The sequence below is a fragment of the Diuraphis noxia genome, unplaced genomic scaffold (genome assembly GCF_037042655.1).
Source record: "Diuraphis noxia isolate RWA-SAM2 unplaced genomic scaffold, SU_Dnox_SAM2 contig0002, whole genome shotgun sequence".
NCBI lineage: Eukaryota > Metazoa > Arthropoda > Insecta > Hemiptera > Aphididae > Diuraphis > Diuraphis noxia.
The window spans coordinates 64,460,442-64,483,205 of record NW_028301712.1 but is presented as its reverse complement, the minus strand read 5'-3'; the positions used below and the strand labels follow the sequence as shown (position 1 = coordinate 64,483,205).

Below are 22,764 nucleotides of genomic sequence, written 5' to 3'. Positions count from 1 at the left end.
TAATTTTTTTCTACAATTGTACTATTTGTCAGTTGTGTCTATTATCTTTTTATAGCAGTATATAAATTATTCAATTTTCGACTTATGCATTTCTTATTTCACGGTTCAAAAAGCACCGTAGCGCCTCATTCTCATTTGTTCTTTAAACAATAAATAATTTGAATTTTTATTTTTATTTTTAAATATATTTACCTACAAGCAAAATTTTCAAATTTTTGAGATATGTTTTAATACTTATGAACGAGTTATTTCTGAGTTATCAAAATGTTTAGATTAAGGAGAATAGCTGTCCTTAAGAATGAATTTATAAAAATTTTAATTATGCGTCATATTGGACTTGGTATTTATTAAACTTGAACTATTTTTAAAAATTATTAATGTAAATTTATGAACATTAATCACTGAAATTTCTATACTACTCAAGTGACAAAATAAATACATTTTTGTCAATCAAGACAAACTTATGAGGAATCTTGAATTAAATTTCAAATCTTAGATTTAAAAGAACATTATTTATGAATTTCTAGCTTAAAATAATTTGCGAATTTTCATGATTTTATCAAAATTCAAACTTTGAATGCTTATAAAAAGAAAAATTGTGACCATGCTTTTTTTTTCAACTACTATTATAACAATATGTTAGGGGCCTTGTATTACATTTTTAAGCTTTACTACCCAACAAATAATTTTTTATAGACATTAATAGAAAAAAAAAACTAAAAAAGTTGAAAAATTAAAATGTCAGTAAACAGCTCAAAACTAATCAAAATATTTTGAAAATTTTATCAAATATAGAAAATACCTATATAAACATTCAGTGAAAATGTCTAGTATCTGCGGATATTTGATTCATTTGCAACTTAAATACTTAAAAATAATGTACATGAAAATATAAATTTTTATGTATGTATATGTATGCACTATGCATATAGTATAATATATTTAATATAAATATATATTTTTAATATTCTTTATAACAGGTCAACACTGAATTTATATATATATATATATATATATATATATATATATATATATATATATAGTGCAGCATGTCTCCAGACACGTACATAAGAATCATGTAATAAAATTAAACCTTAATTAGCCTGTGAAAAAGTTACAAATTATTATTAAACATATTTTAATATTAGTAAAATATTTAAATACAACAAACACATAATTTATATAATTTTATGTTTAAGTGAGTTTTAATAAAACGTGTGCATATTGTTAGTTGTCATAAATCTATGATATAATAATGTAGGTAATAAAATCAAAATTAACTGTAGCCGTCTGTAATCATATCTTATATATTTATTTTAAATTATTATAGACTATGAGTAAAGTTTTCCATTCACGATAGATATAATCTAATTGGATTTTTACAAACATCAATATTCAGCATAACCAGTAATACCTAAATAGTAATGATAATATTTTATGAGATATACTATAGTATGATATCATTCCACATTTCCACATATTATGGTGATTGATGAATTGTTAGAATTTAGTCTCAAGACATTTGTATTAATGAAGCTGCAATAACTATATACCCTATCATCAACACTTATCCACCCCTTTGAATATTTTAAATAGAAATGTTATGATTATCAAATACAAATTTAGTTCAGTATTGGGTATATAATTAAATTTTATGAAAAATGAATAGGTATAGATGAAATAATATGTTATAACTTAGTTCCCAAACATTTTAATTATACATATAATAACTTTAATAGGTACATATTATGCACTGTCTTTCAATATTTTCCATATCATTTAAAAGTAAATCAATGCCGGCGTACTATCCATTAATACATATTATTATATTACGAATTCTTGCCTTTTGTTTATATAACTTATAAGTTATAATGAAAATATTGTGTTGATATAATAGTATCTAATACATAATAGATAATATGTATTTTAAACAGATAACTACACATATTATATATGTTCGATACACATAACACGTATGAAGAACGTTATTGATTCACATAAGTTAATTACATTTTTATCGGCAGTGGTTAGTATAAATTTAACTGCTTATATTTTGCACATCTAATTTTGTTGAATCTCGATGGTCTCGTGGTTCTCGTGATTCTCTTGGTCTCGTAAAAAATGAAATAATATCGATTGGCAGTGGGAATACGATTGTAGAATTCTTTTCAGCTGATATTGTGTTCAATGTCTGAAAAATAAAACGAAATACATTTATGATTATTTAATAAAAGTAATAAAAATATTATGATTTTACGACAATAATTATAGCTGTGAAAATACAAAATAGGTATATTATGAATAGTAATATATACATAATATATAATTTATAAAATGTATATTCTTATCTATAAATATACAATAAGCATTAAGGAAAATACAGCAGAAAAAAGTAACATAAAATAAATGGAAGAACTAAGATAAAAAAATACTTTACATAAAAACACAAAAGTATTATCGATTTCAATGTTTCAAAAACAAAACATACATATAATACTACAATATCCGTAAATAAAAATCAAAATCATAAGGTATTTGACAAAATTGAAAGCGTGTGTTTTTTGATCATCAATTATACGCTATTTTAACGAAATGTATACAATGGTGCAGGCCAAATAGCCAAATAACTAAATAAAATAAACTTAAACAAATATTATAAATCATATATATATATATATATATACCGAGGTAACACAAATATAATTGTGGTATAAAATATAAACAAAAACGCCAATATAATTCGGTAAAATCATACCTGTAGATATCTGAGTTGTAGAGCAGCCGGAGAATCGCTTATAACTTCTGAAGCTTCGCGAAGGGCTCGAGATGCTTTTTGTTCACCTTCAGCAGCGATGACCTTAGCTCGAGCTTCTCTGGCTGCCTCAGCTTCCGCCGCCATTGCCCTCTGCAACTGAACTGGCAATCTCACGTCCTTGCTGAAATGTTTTGTCACGCGTGAACGAAAGTGTCATCATTATGTAGTATACATTTTATACCTACATTGAACAATAATTATCAATGCAGAATATTAGAACTCACATTTCCACCCGTTCTACTTTGATGCCCCACGACTCTGTGGCCTCGTCCAACGACACTTGCATAGTCTTAGATATGGCGTCTCGATCGCTGAGAATTTCATGCAACGGCCTAGTGCCCAAGACATTTCTCAACGTGGTTTGAGCCAATAACCTAGTAGATTGATGAGCGTTGGCCACATTGGCTACCGATATCGTAGCGTTGCACACCCGATAGTATACCACGGCGTCCACGGACACCGTCACGCTATCTTTAGTCAAAACCTAAACATCGTGCATTACTTAGTAAACCTTCTAACCACATAAGTCTATTGTACCCATAAAGTATAGATCGTTTATTTTAAATAAAGAAAAAAAAATACTTCGTAAACATATATAAAGGTTATTTGAGTTGGTATCCGTTTGGTGAGTGACCTACTAGGAACACGGTCCCACCGCGATCTACAGTATATATATGCAGTATATTAAGAAAAAACTGAAATAAAAATATATTAACTCCTGCAATTGGAAAAAGATGTGCTGGAAACAATATTATTAGAATAGTAGATATACGATGAATGGAAATCATACCACTGCACTGCAGTCAGAAATATATTGACTATATATTCATTTGACTTTCAATCATTCAAAATGATTTTGTAAATCTTGTAAAAAAAGGAGCGGGCGTATATAGGAGAGGGTTAAGAGTTTAACTCTCCAAAAATGTAATGCTAAACATGCCACTGATGGATCTTCAAAAATCTAATGTTTATGATCCATATTAAAATTCAAGATCTTAATAAACATCTACTACCACGTAGATAAATATTATTACGACTAAATAAAAAATAAGTAGGCAAGTACACGCCTACTCAGTCGTCAGTCGTCATTGAGTTATTCACTAACCTAAATGGATATACTAAATCATCATTGCATGCAAAAACAATTATGAGTGAACGAAACTGGTAACTAAGTAGGTATCTCTATATTTTTATTTTATATATTGTACCTATACTATATTTATATCACTTATATTATAGTAATTTATTTTACTATTAGTATTACCGAAGGTTGAACTAATATTTACAGAAAACATTGATTTCATTATAATTTGTAACAGAATATATTTATGTCATAATATATAATTGTTGTGAACTTTAAATCAATAAAGAGTTACCTTAGAACGGTGTAATTTTAGGATCGGACCTTGTAGTATAAAAAGGCATATCTTAAAATTAATCTAAATATTATGAAAATGTCACTGTTGATATAAAATAGAATAATATATGTGTTGATTAATGAATAATATTTTTGTATAACAACAAAATAAGCTAAAACTGTAATTCTTATTGTCAAGATATCTATCTATAATATCTTCAAAATTTGAAATTCAAATATATGTCAATAAAAAAAAAGTGATCTTTTATATTTTCCAGATTTTTTAGATATTAGTAAACCTTGTGTTAAATTTAAAATAAAAAAAAATTGTACAGCCATACATACCACAGAGTCAAAATATTTTGAAAATTATGTATTTTTAATATGCTAATAGGAATATATGATGCAATTTTGTATAAGGTTATTCATTTTTAAATTACGGCAAAAAAATAAAATTTTAAAATAATTATAATATAATTTATTGAATAAATAACTCTACCATTATAAGAATCTTATAACCTAAGTACTAAATAAAAAATACCATCTATGTGTTTATATATTTTGAAAAATTTTAAATGTCTGTTTTAATATTTAATAAACGCCTATTTTATTTTGGTTAAAGGTCATTTTTTAATTTATTTTTGTTCGATATCATATCATTCATATAATTACTTATACAATGAACATTTGAATTATATTTGTTCACCTGTATTAATTGTTTTTTTCCTGCTAAGTTACACACTAAAACTAAACCTAAAAACCCTATGATATTAATCTAATATTGTAAAGATAAAGTTGATATTTCTTTCCATCCCCTAAAAATCAAATTAATATATAATTGAATTATTGATTTATACCATAAATATAAAACAAAATCGTATGCATTGCTTAAAAAATATAAAATAAATAAATAATAAAAAAAAAGTATTATAAAATGTATTAATTTTATATAGTGCATCTCATAGGGTTTTATTAATATTTAATTTTTAAAGTACGATATCACAATATAAAAAATTAAATAGGTATCAATAAAAAATATTTTTTATTATTATATTTTAAATAATTTACAATCGATACAACATATTATTATGTACAATGAGCAAATTTGATAATTGACAGGAGAACTTAACATTTGTGGGCAGGCACTCAGCAGCACCACCCGTCCGGGTACTTTTTCAGTATCGTAGGTTTTTTTTTTAAATTTTTTTTTAGTATGTCTTTAGGCCTCTGTCTTTTTACGTCTTCTACGTAAGTACATTACCAGGAATTGAAGTGAAAGAAAGTTGATTTATTAATGGATTAGTATAAGAGTTCAAGTTGGTATGAAATTTAAAGTAATATAATTTTGCTAATTGATTGAAAGTAGGAATTTTTAGGTCTTTGTGTAGATTATTATTTGTGAAGTACAATGAAAAAGATGTTATTAGTCGTATTGAAAAGTCTGAAGCATTTTGGTGTTTGATGGTTTTGCCGTGCTCCATGACTGGATACCGTATGTCCAAACTGGTCGAATTATTGATTTGTATGTAAAAAGTTTATTGGAAAGGGAAAGTTTGGATTTTAAGAGTGGTCTAAGAATATGAAGTCTGGAGTTAACAGTTTTACATTTAAATTTTATGAGTGGACTCCAGGTTAAGCGTTTATTAAGAGTTAGACCAATATATTTAACTTCGTCTGCCTTTGGAATTGTTAGATTGTTTAACGTAACAGGTGGAGAATTTAGATTTCGTAGCATGAATGTTACTTGAACAGATTTAGTTTCGTTTATTTTAATTTTCCATCTATTAACCCACGAGCTGATCATATTTAAATATGGTTTTGGATCAATAAAAACCTACGAAATTTACTAGATAAAGTCTATACACCTTTAAGCTAAAACCCACAAAATTGGTCCTATAAAACATTTTTAAATGTACTAGTGTTTAATAACATAAACTTAATTGTTATAAAACATAAAAGTGGTGATAACCTATTAGTGTTAGAAAGATTTAAAATGCCACCCAGGCAAATATTCAGTTAGTAGTATATAGATTCCATCGAAGACTCGGTAATTTTAACTGTGCTTAAATCTACTTACTTGCTATTATAGCCTAACTGCAATGTTTACGATATTCACTGACGTAACCCACTCAAATGGTAGGCACCTGATTCTGAAAACCCTTCTTAATATCAAAACAATTTTTTTTTTGGTTCTCAGTTCTAAAATAATAACCTTTTTTTATTAAAAAAACATGGTTATACCTTTGCATTATATTATAGTCTCTATATACTCTATAATAGGTATATATAATTATACAGTACACCTATTTAAATATGTATATATTATACATAATATATGTTTATCCGAATTATCTATAATAATTACCTAACGATTCCATCGCATGATGGACTCAATATAATAATGTTATATTGTATATTAACGATAGTGGTACTATAAAAATATGATATTAAAATATTATGTTTTATATTGTACGATACCTCTTGTGGTGGCACGTCGTACGTGCGTGTTCTCAAGTCGACACGCGCGTAGTTGTCAATGCAGGGCAAAATGAAGAATATACCTAGAAAGAGAAAATCGCTTATTGTTTGTAAATAATTTAGTGTGTTTGTATACATATTTAATATATACTCACCAGGCCCTTTCGCCCCACCCGACACCAGACGCCCCAGACGAAATATTACAGCTCGTTCGTACTCCTGCACTACCTGCCAGAGACAATCAAACAAATACTATATATTATAATGTTATTATAATATGAAGCAATGATGTGCAACAGAGGATTTGTGTTGACGTAAATTCCAATTTCAAAGTGCTCACTAACTTTGAAACAGACGAATAGAGAAAACGGGAACGTGATGACAACAAGTGCCCAAGCACATCCCGTCATAAATTTACCGCATAATCCTGGATCGGTCGGCTCACTATCCTCGGCTGAAAAATGAAAAAGATTAAATAATAATTATTGCAATAGTTATAAAATAATACCAATTGTTCTTACTATTTTATTTTGAAACAGATTGAATAAAAGCTTTTTAAAAACAAAAATAATTTAACCGATGACCGATATGATAAGCCCTCGACCCATTTGTAGAATCAAATCAAACAACAAACGTATCGACAAATCGGCCAAAAACAAAATAAGTGCATAAATGTATCTCGTGTAAATTATACATAATTATCTATATAGATATACCAATACGGTTATTACCTACCCCTACCTATTGTTTAATGTATAATATTGAATGTGTGGTGAATGATGATGTTAATATGAAAATATACTTTGATCGAAAATAACACAAATTATTGAGTGTTACCAAGTTCAAACATTTTACCGAATTAAATTTTTTTTTTTGTATCGAGAGCCAAAAAAGGAACCGCGTTAGCATTACTTCTCCTCTGACTCCCATCGTTTATTGATTACAATTACATCAGCAATTATTAGACGGTGGGGCAATCCCCAACTCACTAATATTACAACAACATTTTTCAAGTTAAGGGGGTACAATACTGGGAGGCTCTGCCTCTCTAGGTACCTTCGGCTACAATAAATTGCTTAATCAACTAGATTTACATCCGGATTCTGCGTCAGGATCTCACCGCCACACCTCAGTGGCCTGGCGAACTCGCTCCTCTTCTTTCTTGAGTGAGAAGATGCGTTCGACCGTCCCATAGAACAGTCGAAATGACTCCTCCACGTTAATTAATATAGCTGACTTTTCATTCGAGCCTGCTGGAAGCTGGCCAAATGGCGGCTCGCAAATTATGACCTGTATGTCGGCTGTACACGGTTTGCGCCCCAGCTGAGTGGACAGAGGGTCACGGAGGGCATTCCAGAGCACTCAAACAGAGTATGCTCCACCGTGTCCTCGCCACCACTGCACTGCAGACACATCGGACTAGCGATTTACCGAATTACCTATCGTCCTATCGTGAGAAGAGGTATCGATTTAATTTTAATATTTTATACAAGCTACCTAGCAGAACACTCATCGGTCATATTTTAATATTTTATAAAAAATAATATTATACAACATAAAATATTAAAATAAAATCAATATACCCAACACTTCTAATGTTCTAATTTACCCCATATATGTTGCAAAATGATAAACCGTTGAACGAAAAAATACCTTCTAGTTTCAATGGCTGTTATATGAAAAACCCTGACATTTAATCAAATATTTCAAATAAAATGTTGTATGAAAAGTATTTGTAAATAACCTATGTGTATAATATATATATATTTTTTCATGAGAATAAATTATTCGAATTCAACAAAATGCATGTGTTTTAATTGCTACAGTTTCAACTACATCCATAACCATCCAATCATCCTTAAATGGTTTTGGGAGTTTAGAATATATAATTCTATATTTTAATTTTAGATTCTGAGCGGAGCGATGAATTTATTGATTTTACAACAATAAGCGTTTTCAAAAAAATTAATTTAACTTAATATTTTAATAATATAAACTTAGTTTTATAAGCTATCCGTATTCCGTACGCCCAGAATCGATTTCATAGATGCCTAATGATTTGCCATTGAACTTAAATTGAATCAATTACATTACAGCGACTCGATGACGATGAAGGAACACTCGACACCTACTGGAGAGGATAGAATGATTAACTTTTTTTATTTGTATGATGAACTTTTAATTCATCATCTCTAACAATGTGTTAATTGAATAATCATTAACAAAGTGTAAAAAATTTCATAGTGAAGAATTCACCCATAGTAACTGAAGAAACTTCAACACGACTTAAGAAATTTGTTGATAAAAAAAAATAGAGAATAATAAGATACATATTTAGGATAGCTAATTATACTATACATTATTATATAATACTAAAAATATAAATTTTTAAAGTGTAAAAATGACGTAAAACAGGAGCAATAATTATTGGCCCATGGGGGGATCGAACCCACGACCTTCGCGTTATTAGCACGACGCTCTAACCAACTGAGCTAATGGGCCCTTGTGAACTTTATTAATATTATTAGATTCTGAGCGTAGCAATGAATGTAAATCTGTAGGTTTGAATGTTTGGCGAATATGTATTATTTAATTTATCTTTAGTTTTAGTGTGTAATAAACTCATAAGTTATAATTGGGGTTTGGAAGTTATAGGAGCTAAAAAAGGCAATATATGCACAACAAAATTTATAAAATATGCTTGAAAAACTGTGAAACATGGAAAACAAATTCTATGAATACGGAAAATATTAATCAAATATCGTTATTCAAAAACATATGATTTCGTATTACTAATTAATACATAAAAAAAAAAAAATTATGTTATTTAACACTAAAATACGGCGCATAACTGATTGGCATTTAAATGTCAATTGACATTTAATTGAACTGAAAAAATAGTTTAAAAAATATATTTTCATTATTTCTGAAGTTAAATACTAAATAAATATATTTTTTTATAATACCTGATAAGTTGTTTTTTATTGAACCACATTATTATAAAAGATTATTTAAAACAATTTTAAGATAAAAAAAAAATCAATTAAAAAATATATTATAATATATAGGTACATACATGATAAACATATGAAAATCAAGAAATATACTCTTATTTTTTTCAAATTGATGAAATATGCAAAATATGCACTTTTAATTTTTAAACTCAACATTGTACGACTTGGATTTTTAGCTTGATCTGCTATAAATCGAAAGCATATAGAAACATATGCAACTCCTATAATGCAACACATTTTAAAGCAGTAAAATTTTGATTTTCAACTTTGAGGGATGTTTCCTGCAGGGTACCTACTATTATAGAAAATTCAATCTAGTTGGTATTTTGGGTCAATGGGGCCGTTAAAAATAAAGAATTTTCTGAGTATTAAAATATAAACAGGAAAACATTTTAAATAAAGAAACAATTAGGATCAACGAATTTTTTACATAAAATCAGTTTTTGACGAAATTGATTATACATTGTTAATTATTTGTATTTCACAGACGAATAATTGTTAAGTTCTGATTTTTTACCAAAAATTTATCTATATTAATATTTTTTTTAATTTTCTTGAGTTTATATAATTTTTTTTATACATTGGCTATATTTAGATATATATTAGACATTTAAAATGTTCTAATAAGATTTAAAAACAATTTTCGATTTGCGAATTTATGATAAAATGCAGGACAAAATAAATGTATTTTGTCATGATAAAATATTTGGTTTTGAATACAATTCATTTGGTTTTTTTAGTGTCTGTATATAATATATCAACTATAAGTTTAATAACTCACGAGAGGGTACACGTAAAGTATATGCAATTAAGTATCTCCTCAAATAACTTAATTATATATATATAGTCTATATTGACAACTGAACAGTGAACTATGTAGACTATATAGGTACTCGTGTTACAAAATGTATTGAAAGTAAAAATGTATTACAAGACTGACACGTGTCATCATGGTCGTCCACGGGTAGTCTCCTATAAATATAATATAAGCGTAATATTATGCAACGTCAAATTTTTCTGGTGGTAATTCATGTCAACGGATGCGAAAAACTCGAAAAAGTATAATATTGTTTTGACAAGGACAGAGAGTGGGCTATTTCAGATGCAGTCGACGTTTGTGGAACTGCATTGTTTTCCGAAATAAACTACGCAATGTTCGTTTTATAACATACACGTTTCACATATTTTTGAATCAGAATAAGAAGTTTTTGTTTTGTATTTTTTTTACAATTTTAATTTATAATATAATTTTTTCATTATTCTTTTAGAACATTTAGGGATTTTTAAACCATTTGTAGAAATTTTAATCAAACATTTTAATTTTAAATTAAGATTTGTACATACACGTACCTAATCGCTATTCTATAGATTTGTATGTAGTTAAATCAAACTACAATTATCCATACCTATAAAAAAAAGTTCATAATGAATGAAAATAATTATTTTTCATTAACCTAACCGGCATCGAAAATTAAACAATCGATGCAGACGTGCCTAATAAAAAAAAAAAATTACGTCCAATAAAGTTCGACTAGATTGGTGTCGGACAATTATCTAGAGCGACATTTCAGGACACATGCCAATGGTGATTGGTGGCACGCACGTACACATTTAATTTGCTTGGTTACCTAAAACTTTAATACTAAACTGTTTTAGTGTTTTAGTCAGTTTTTTTAGGATATATTTTAAATATAGATACCCGAAACATTCTAGGCTTATCCCTCCCCATAAAAGTTAACCGAGTCGGTCTGGCACTTAATGTTATTCATATAATACAAGGAGATTATATTTTATGATAAATAATTTGTTATTCATACTCTTAAAACGTTAATTTTATACATCAATACATTCATCACTATTCACTAATCAAGTGACTTTTTCAGAATTGTTGTTGAATAGAAGATGTAGAAAAATTAATCTAAACGTTTTTTACAATATTTCAGCTCTTTCAGTTAACCTAACTACAATAACAATATTTTACTAGATTTTATCACAATGTCTTTTAATATTTCACATTTGATATTTACATAAAAATATTTAGAGCAATATTCTTAGCAAGGAAATGATACCTATTAAATTGAATTAGAGATCATGTGACGCGGATTTCCGCACGTTAGTAATATTTATATAATATAATCACCAACAAAGAAACATTAATCCGACTAAAAAAGTCCACGCGTTGCACCATTACGATTGAAAAAATAATATAGATGATTTAGTTCCATAGGTACTTCACCTACGATTATATACTATTAATTATTATGGATCATACATTAATACTGTATTATCGTAACGTTCTAATAACCTCTGACTATTTTCATACCATAGTAAAAAATAAATAGACTGATAAATAATTGATAACTAAAATAATTCCACATCGATTTGGTGTAATTGAATCGTTAATATTTTGTTCGTCTAGACTTAGATAGGTACCTACTTGGCAATAACTATATACAATTATTGTACTAATTCGTCAATATTCGATGTCTAATCTTGCCGCCTTATTTTTTTTTTTAATTTGGTAATGTTGTTACATTACGTGTTGATGTTACAAAAAGGAATATTTTTATTTCAGTTTTTAATGTAAACATATTATATTATGTCGAGAATTGGAGCATAAATCAAATAATAAATATTCAAGTATTGCAAATAGCGTGTATAATTTTTATTGATAGGTATTCGTACTATAATAGTCGTATGTGTGTCAACATGGCGACATATTTTTAAACACTTGAAATAATAAAATAACATGAATAGCTTCAACATTATTTTTTGAGTGTAATAAATCACTAATTTGTTTTGTATAGAATCTGGTCCTTATTTAACTATAATTTTAAATCGTGTGACTTTTTTGAAAACGGCTCAATTTTGAGAATAATACATACAATAGTTAATACGATATAATAAAATGTAATGATTTGTAAGTTAGTAAGTTTGAAGTAATTGTCAAAATTAACTTGGAGGGGCTAACTTCACACTAGCCCCCCGAGTTTTTCCAAATTACACGGAACAAATTTTAAGTTTAAAAGCTCGATTTGTAAGTAATTGTAAGTTAATTTTTAGAATTTGTAAGTTAATAAGTTCGAAGTTATTGTCAAATTGTCAAGTAATTGTGTATATAACACATACATTTAAGCATCGGTCAGACTCTATTCTCTATTATATTATTTTATACTTATAGGTTCTAGGTATGTATCTATTATAAATTAGTAATTCTTATAATTCAGTAGATTGTCTGAAATTTTTGCAAAAATATTACATGAAAGTCAGTATAGGTACCGTATAGAATCTCATGAATAAGTCTGTGTTGTATATAACTTAAATTAAGAATATTTTGAAAGTATCTTTGTGTAGGTATACGGTATATAGTTAAGAAAATAATAATTTGAGTAAGGACAGTTAGTTTCAATACAGAACAATAAAATATCAACATTATTCTAATCATAAAAATATAACTAAAGTTAGGTATGTTATTTTAATATCAAAATGTATAATATATTCAGTGGCGTAATTACGGGGAGGGGGATTTGTGTGCAGTGTGCGTATCTCCCATAACGTTTTTTTTTTTTTAAATTGGCAAACCATATTTAAGTACTTATTTAACTATAGGTACGTACATAATTATTATTTATAAGTATTGAGTATTCTGTTACCTATTTGAATATTTCATAGAAATAATTCATAAATAACCATAGGCAAAAATAGGGGGGCTTAGGAGCTATTAGCACCCCCAATTTTAAAATAAGCACCCTCAAATAATGATCAAGCTTGTGTATCAAAAGCTTATTAAAATATTATAAAAAAAATAAATCAATAAAACTAAAATGACAAAATGCATAGCATAAGCACCCTTAGTTTTTTTTATTGAAATTGCGCCTATGTAAATACCCGACCCCTATGCTATGCTAACTGTACATAACTAAGATGACATGATTACTTCGTAATAAATATAATAATAGCTATTGCACAAACACATAATGTATTGAATTACCTAATGCATAACAATGTAGTTAAATTTCCAAGCGATTTTTGGAATTATTTTTGAAAACTTCGTCGAGGTCAGGTATGATGGAATCAGAATTTGTCGGTCGTCCTTACTTCCAAAGTTATAATCTTTTGAAGATTTATAATTAATTTATGATAATTGTTTATACGTGCACCTATGTGGATCAAAGTTGTTTTACTTATAGGTGCTATAAAATATTGATATATACCAACATTTTATTAGTGAAGGGGAGTTAATATTTTAATCCCCCCCCCCACATACATGACCATATTATGCCACTGATTGTATTACATACTCAAGTTTTTTATGAGATCCACTTAGAATCTTAAATGTTTATATTTATATACCAAACACTCGCGCCAGCTGATTTATCTATATTATTAATCAGCCTTTACGTTTACAGTCATTAAATAGTAATTACTAATTAAAGTTTTCCCGTCTCGAGTATGATCATGTATACCTACTATATTTCTATTGGATAAGATCCAATCAGTTCGTACACTATACACCCAATGTCAGACAGATAAATGTTATTCAATATTCTCTAGATTTCTTTTTTCTTTTTTTTCGGATCTCGTATTTAGTTAAAATAAAAATGACAACACAAATCATGAAAGATGTACAATACATTTTTTGTAAACGTTAGCAAAACTATATGTGGGTAGAACCCAACTTCATAACTCACGAAGTTAGACATAATTATTTATCATATGTATTCGTGTTTTATGCATGATACGTGATGTAACAGCGAAAACAATTTTATGCAAATTAATCACAACGTAGATAGTCATAATATGTATAAGGAAATCATTTTATAACGCTAAAACAAATTATGAAAATAATATTTCCTATAAAGAACCTCCTTAGTTATATCAAATATGTATCAATAGGCAATAGTTATTTAAAAACACTCAACACTTTTCTCGCTCAAATTATGTATAATATTTTATCTGGTTTAATCCACCATGAATTACTTTATAAATCCATGAGAGGTATAGTCTTCACTCTTCATAAGGGGATTTCTTTAAAAGCTTAAATTTATAAGCTCATAAAATATAAACAATTTTAAATATATGTCGCAACCGCATATGTTGTCCCTGTCTAACATACCTAGCTATGAGTCGTATGACGGAAAATTTTCGTTCACCAGTTTCAATAGTGTGCTATTAGTTTTAATTAGTGGTTTAATATTAGAATGAATTGAACAATTATAAAATTTAAAGATAAAATTATTATCTAAGGCTAGACGTAGGCTTTTAATGGTATTATTAAGTAAGTTAAGATTATTTTAAAATGCACAGTTTTTTTGCCCTGAATTAGCAATCGACATCAGATAGACACGTCCACAATATTGTGGGTAATAATAATAAAGTACCTATACTATCTATGTATACGTGGTGATAGTGTCTTACAGATATCTATGATAACCTGCGGTAAAAATGTATAAAATCATTACAATCATAATTTGTCAGATACTAAAATAGTTGTGCAACTTTAAAAATTAATTATTTTATATTAGAATTTCAGCCGTCAACTATACTAACAACACTAACCCCCATAGTTACATCCCTGTGTTAATCAATATGTTATGTATTCTGAGACCAACAGGCAATAATATATAATATGTCATTAGTCAAGACTTATACGATATGTTGCGTGTCGCCCATACTAAACTACCTGTTACAGGTTTCGTTATTTATTTACCCGATATTTAAATAAGTTTTTCTTCATGCCTATATTGTCCATTGACATACTTATTACCAAAATACATTTGAAATCTAAATAAAAACTTACTTTTTACTTATTATTGATTACTTTGACTAAGTCCTCATGAAATAGAATTAACCCGATTGAAAATTTAATTTTTAAATTGTTTCTTTAATACTGCAGGTAAATGGTAATTTAATTTTTAATGGTATAAAAACTCGGTCTGCTTGAACTTTTTTCATTGATTTCAGGAAATTGAATTATTGTCTCCATAATTGATAGAATTATGACAAGTATAATAATGTATCGACACATTGTTTCAATTGTATACAGGTGTACATGTATATTGTATACAAATTATATTAAAAGCAAACTACACTCTATACTCTATTTTCGCGACCTCGGACTAGTAAAATAGAATACCAATGCAAAAAGAATATTCTACCTATATACAAGTATACAAAAAGTATAAACACAAACATGTTAATAAATTCATATTGCCATGCCATCAATTTATGACACTGGTGGTTTACAGATCGACAATATTTATAAGGTACAAATTTAACTATGCTTTTATTTAATTGTTGGCGAGAAAAGTTTAGTCTCGGATCTCGGGAATGGTATACACGCTATGTACTGACGTCCCGCTAATTACCTAATTAGGGCATCGGTTTATTGAGATTACGCGTGTGTCACGAGTAGCAGGATGTGAACTGAACGGCCGCACGAGTGTGGGATGCTACGGTATCCTATAGTGATACAAACGTACGCATTTGCACGATTAGACCATGGACACATGCTTATCTTATCGATAGGAGAGGAAACGCGGAGGTTAAGACTATATAGGAGAGCCCCGAATAGACCAAAAGCAGACGTGAGCCACCGCCCATCAGAGTCAGTGCAAGCACCTTCACGCCAGACACCATTCTAAATTAATCCTTTTGGATTTAGAATATTTTTAATTAAATCATTCGCGTTCAGTAATAGTGTTTTATTCACATAGTAATCAAATAAATATTATATAATAATTAATCACAAGTCAAGTTGTTATACTTATTTCCCTCAATCCATCTATACCTCAACACCAGTCGTTCGCCCTCCTGTATGCTGGGACGCTACATACATTATAACAGGGACAGCAATAATGTAAATTAAAATCAAGTTCCGAATTCAATACTGTCTCACAATAAATAAAATAAAATAAGACATGTCCCTTATGTATCCCTTTATATTTAATATTATGCATAGATGCATGCAGTATAGTAAATATGTACGGACACAAGGTTATAACCTTATAACATATCTTATACCAGTTATACCGCAAACGAGACGTTTAAAACGGAATTTTCCCTTCTAGTTCTAAAGCATCATGTACCGTGTCACGACAAAATATCTTTATTTATCCAGTTTTTTTATTCTATAAACATGGTCACCATAATCTACAGAAGAGTACAGGTCATCATTTACAATTTACACTGGCAGTTCAGTGACGTGTTATTTAACAATAACAAAAACAGACCCTAGTATACTTACCTATATTATTATTTACTATAGACATTAGTATGGTAGATAATATGATTGCATTAAATTTAAGCTAAGTAGACACTCTATTTATGCATTGGTACAGTACGAACTATTTTTGTTACTTATATAACTATAGGTATCTATTAGAATTAGAATACCTAACTACCATAATTTATTAAAAATGTTAGTACATTGTTAGGTTTTTCTAATCAGCAGGTACTCAACACCCGATGTCCCGATAATGTACATAAAAATGTTATACCTATTACTATTCTCTAAGGACTATTATAACAATATTATTTACGTTTTTTATTTCGAGACTATATAATTCGTTGGAGGACAAATACAAAACTAGGTATTTTTTATTAATTTCTTCATCATTTGAAAATTTGTAAATACCCATTGGCTATTGCTTTTAACTACAAGCAATAAATCGATATATCGATTGACGATTATATCTTAAAAATCATAATATCAATGAAAACCTAAGTGCCTTAGATAATATTCTAACATATTAACACTATAAGACGTCTTCTAACCTTTAAATTTTGATTTTATAATAGGTTGATTCACTGTAATATCAAAACTGACAACACACTATTGAAACTGGTGAACGAAAGTTTACCTGCCGTACGCGTGTGAGACGAAGACAATAACACATGCGGGTAAGACATCCTTTTAAGTACAGTGTATCAGAATAATATACCTACCTTTTTTTTCTGTTTTTTACCGATGACACCGCTTTCGCATTACTTCCGCGACGCGGCCATCATATAAATACCTATACCTACTTATTATAACTTTAATTTTTAATGAAATTAACATATTTTTCACAAATTTAAAAAATATATTGTTCAGACACAGTGAATAAAAAAATTATTTTTTGAATACTTATAAAATAAATAAATTAAGTATCTGGAAAATTTTAAAAATATTTATCTTTCTTCAGCCATGTAGGTGAATGTCGTATGATATAATTAGTTACCTAACCCAGTGGATCCCAAACTGTGCTTCGCAATGGTTTACAAAGGGGTAACACACTAACACAAAAATTTAGAAATTTAAAATTTGTTCGTTATTTAAAATGAATATAATATATTTCATGAAAACTTGAATAGTATAATTCACTGATATGTTTTCTACGTAAAATCCGATCAGAAAATCGAAGACAATTATCTAATTTTACAATTTTAGATAATATACGAAACGACGATAAATCGAAACGACCTCGTGACTTCGTCCGTCGTTTATTGTGTTTAAAATATTCATAGAAATATATTTTATATAAAATGTATTATATTTTGTTTATCACGTTTCACATTTTATTTAGGTTTGATTCTCAAATTATACTTTATTTTTTTATCCAGTGGCGCCGAACATAATTTTTAATGGACTGGTCAATAGTCTCCCAATTTACAACTTACAGCCACCTCACCCATGTACTTCAATAAGGAGAACCTATGTCTATATAAATAATTTTTTTTTTATTAATTAAAGAAAATTTACAATCTATATACAATTAATATAATAAGTAAATATGATAGTTACAAAATGATAGTTAAGACGTGAAAACACGAGAGAAAAGAGCGACCAGTGACACTACTTCTAATTTTAACTTATGGGGGAGATAACTTTATTAATATAAAGTGGTACTAGGCATTATTCATATAAATAACTTAAAAATATTTAAAAAAAATTTGAAATGTTATCAAATATAGAAAATGTCAGTATAAACAGTCAGTAAAAATGTCATATTTCTTCAGTAATTTTTTTTAGAGTTACGCCAATATCAAAATTCGATTTTGTGTGAAAATTACCGTTTTCCTTAAATTTTTTTCTGTTTGTCCCGGAGCTATTGAAAACTACTGAGAAATTCAAATTTGAACCCCCAATGCAACAACTAGACTCTCTTTCCGATCGAAAAAGCTACTGAGTTAACACGCAACATTGTAAAATCAATATATATTCATCGCTCCGCTCAAAATCTAATATTTTTTTTTTCAATTCAGTGTTTATAAATGAATATTATAATAATCTCAATAATAATACACATCTATCTGATTGTCAATTAGGTATAAATTAGAAACAAATTCAGTAACATGACTAGGATCTATTTTCGGAAAGGTTATACTTTATACATTTAAGTATAATAGACATACCGACACCCATTAATTTATTATTTATTATAGGGAAATTCTGAAGTCATTTATAATAACTCTTATCGTCTTATCCAGAGGTTGAATTGGAAAAAAAATAAAGTTGGACTCTAAATGAAGTTGAATAATTAAGCAAATTAATTTAATAGTAGCCCTATTCCTTGATGAATATAATAAAGGGGTATGCTATAATTTGAAGAAAAATGAAAAGTAGCTATCAGTCCCCCAGCATCCTCAAGACTGCAGGACTTACTGTCTCACTTAAAACAGTAGAAAATAAAATAATAAATAACTAAAATATTTTGTATATAATTATACGTGTATACAAGTTCAAAAGCAATTTCTATATGTCGGAAAAATAATTAAATTATTTTTAAAATGTGATGGACATTAAAAAAGAATTCAAAATACTCTTTAAAATACTCAAAATACCGTATTGAATACTTAAAAAAATAATTTAAAAAGTATTCCGATTACTGTACAAGTCTGCGGCTTTATGGTTGGCCTGCGAGGTTTATGATAAGCGATAACAATGTAAAAATTGATTAGATTCGATTCGATACGAATTACGAGTAAATAAATTTCTTTCGATTCAATTAAAGTATCAAATATTGTATCGATACCATAACGTACTCGTATTGAAAAAAAATATCGATACTTTACTCATATCGATAGTATCGCAACGAATTTACATAATTAATCTATATTCTATTTCTATTGCAATCATGCTGATTTTCATTATTATGTATATGTATCTATACATATTTATAATAAATCTATAAATATAGATTTACATTATAAATTTCAGTACTTAGTAGTAAATAGTAATAGTTGTAAATACAATACCTAACACAGTACCTATATTAATCACTTATCGTATCAATAAATAATTGATTCATTACCTTGTTTTTAGCACCATGTACAATGTACATATTTTTTATTATTTATTCGACCATCAAATCAATTACTATCAAACAGTAATTTTACGTCTATTCAATTAGAAAAAAAAAAGCTCCACATATCAGCAGATACCTTGCAGATTGGCAGATTATTAAGATGACGCCACATCCGCATTGACCGCATTATTATGAAACTTGATGGTAAGAACATTATCTGTGTTTTGTTGAAAGTTTTTTTTACGGTAATTCAGATTACAAATGAATTATGCGCGTATAATAAATTGTAAAATAAAAATGCTCATTGATCATTTAAAAACTGAATTATCGTAAAAAAACACCAAACAAAACACAGATAATGTTATTACCATCAACTTTCATAATAGGTCTATTCACTCTAATTTTTAAGCTAACGAAATAAAACGTGGACTGCTAATCGTAAATTTGCTGTGTTACACGTTTGTAACACTGAGACAACATAAATCGGGTGTGGAGTCCTCTCTTAAATAATACCAACAAAACTGTTAATATAATAATATTATAGGCATTCGAATTATTCAATCAACTGAACTATTTGTTTATCAATTCTGCAGTGAAACAAATAGTTAAGACGAGTGAATAAATGTGCTGCATATGGTATCCACGAAATTCGAGTTGAAGAAATAAAACTACCCACCCAAATAAAATACTAACCTCCAATTATGCGATGTCTTTGGTCCACGGTTCTGGACGTGTCGACGTGATTCGCCAAGTCGATGATCTCAGTCGAGTCTGCATTTTGCATTTTTGCTGCTGCGTGCAATGTGTAACCGGGTAGACAGGTAGAAAATATAACCGTTCTCACCCGGCGGTCTTTCCGCGTCTGACTCGGAGGGACGACTCGCGGCGACGACTCTACACGTCATATACGACGCGGCGGCGAAATAGCAAACGAAAAAATTGATCCGCTTATAAGCACTAGATACTATACAATAAGAAACTAATCCAAAACTCTCAATTGTAATCAAACGAAGACCAAAACGTTCTCTCTATTCATAATTAATATTGTATATTATTATATATTTGAATATTTCAAAACACGTATAGACATATATTTTATATTACTTTATATTTGTATTATCTTATTTTCATAATTATTATCATGCGAAGACTATAATGTATTATAGACATGCGTGACTCTATACAGTATATATAGGACACAAACGCAAAGTTACCATTCGAAACTTCGAACGTCTAAAATATTTAAAAACTTAACCGCGATGGGTGTGGAAATGACAGTCCTCGTCTTTTCGTTCATATACAATATTAATGAGATCAAGCCGTAAAATCGATTCGAATAGACCAAAAGGCTATATACATATTAGGTACCTGCATGATTTCAAAATAAATATAATATATTACGGAACAGAGCGACTAGGTGGACGCCATCATTTGGAAAAGGGCATATAGTATTGATCTAGGAAAAAACGAATATTGGGTACTGAAGCTACTTCATAACCGGTCAATAATTCGTGTGCCTAAAATGTAAAAATGTTCCGTTTATTTATTCATACTCGACTATTGTATACTTTTGCATTTAATTTTCCTGTCGAGATTATAAAGATAATTGGGTACCTACCTATAATTGCTTCATAATAATTTCAATAAGCCAATGAATTTTTACTTAAACTCTAGTACCTATTCGCATTTAGGTATTATAATATAACGTTACCTATATATTATTATAAAGTAATAAAAAAAGAATTAAAAAACAGTGTCGTTAAAAAAAACAAAAGCGCCAGCGGTAGGTATAAGGGGTCGTTCATGCTGAATTGCTGAAGTATTATTTTAAAGAAGTACCTACTCTGCTCCCAACACGTCATAAAGTTCAAGTACTGCATTAGTATTAAATTAATAAGGCTACGGCTACCCACATGTTATACCATATTACCATAATAGATTCTTATTTATTTAACTACATATGTACTGTACTTATATCAGTAGGTACTTAAGCATGACAATATAATAATATTATGAGTAAAATATACAAAACAGGAAACTAATACATTTTTTAACCCATTATTTTAGTCATACATTTTTTCATAAATTGTAGAAACATCAAACGTATTATTTTATTGAATTTTAATTTGGCCTGGTTTATAATTCTACTATGTGGAGGTGAAGTATTCTGCTTCACATGGACACTTCGAAAAATACACTTCTGACTAAACATAACCGCACTAAGCAGGTATAATAATATTACAATTTAATTATTTTTATATCGTGTTTAAGTTCTTCAAGTATTAATTAAACAATTCAAAATTCATAGCAAAATAATGTATTTTTCACTCACTGTAGACCAAGTATTTAGGTGTTGTTTAAAATTTAAAGACGATTCAAATCTAAGCAAAGTACAAAATTCCAGTGGTCCAATGAGTTTTCATTATGGAATCTGTCTAAAGACACCCCAAACCTAAAAAGGTTTTAAAAAAATTTAAGTTTTATTAGGTACCTATCTAGGTAGGGTACATTTTTTCTGTTTGTAGATATATAACTATAAGTATATCATAAGGATTAAAGACACTGTAAAGCATCTATAGTACCTATCTAGAAAAATACAAATTAATGATTTTTTTTTTTTATATTCTTTTATATTAGTTAATAATATTATCTTTATTTATAAGCTATAAAAATAAAATATTTTGAGTTAGGTACTTATAGTTTTAATATTAATTTTTTTTAAGCAAAAAATTGATATTATATAACAGAAATGATTTTATCAAGACAAGCAACCGTAACATTTTTTTTTGATCGTCTTACAAGCCTATAGGA

General features: G+C 28.2%; 1 protein-coding gene and 1 non-coding gene across 2 annotated transcripts; both read right to left on the bottom strand.

Moving 5' to 3' along the window:
- Window positions 1–1,204: 1,204 nt before the first annotated feature.
- Window positions 1,205–20,935, bottom strand: LOC107171040 (band 7 protein AGAP004871). The gene is made up of 7 exons (XM_015521272.2): window positions 20,647–20,935; window positions 6,995–7,104; window positions 6,806–6,878; window positions 6,651–6,733; window positions 3,040–3,299; window positions 2,756–2,936; window positions 1,205–2,191 (listed from the first exon to the last, which is right to left on the bottom strand). The coding sequence occupies exons 1-7, from the start codon at window positions 20,735–20,737 to the stop codon at window positions 2,039–2,041; spliced, it is 951 nt and encodes a 316-aa protein (XP_015376758.1). The 5' UTR covers window positions 20,738–20,935; the 3' UTR covers window positions 1,205–2,038.
- Window positions 9,079–9,152, bottom strand: TRNAI-AAU (transfer RNA isoleucine (anticodon AAU)). The gene has a single exon. It is a non-coding gene; the product is annotated as a tRNA-Ile (tRNA).
- Window positions 20,936–22,764: the final 1,829 nt, after the last annotated feature.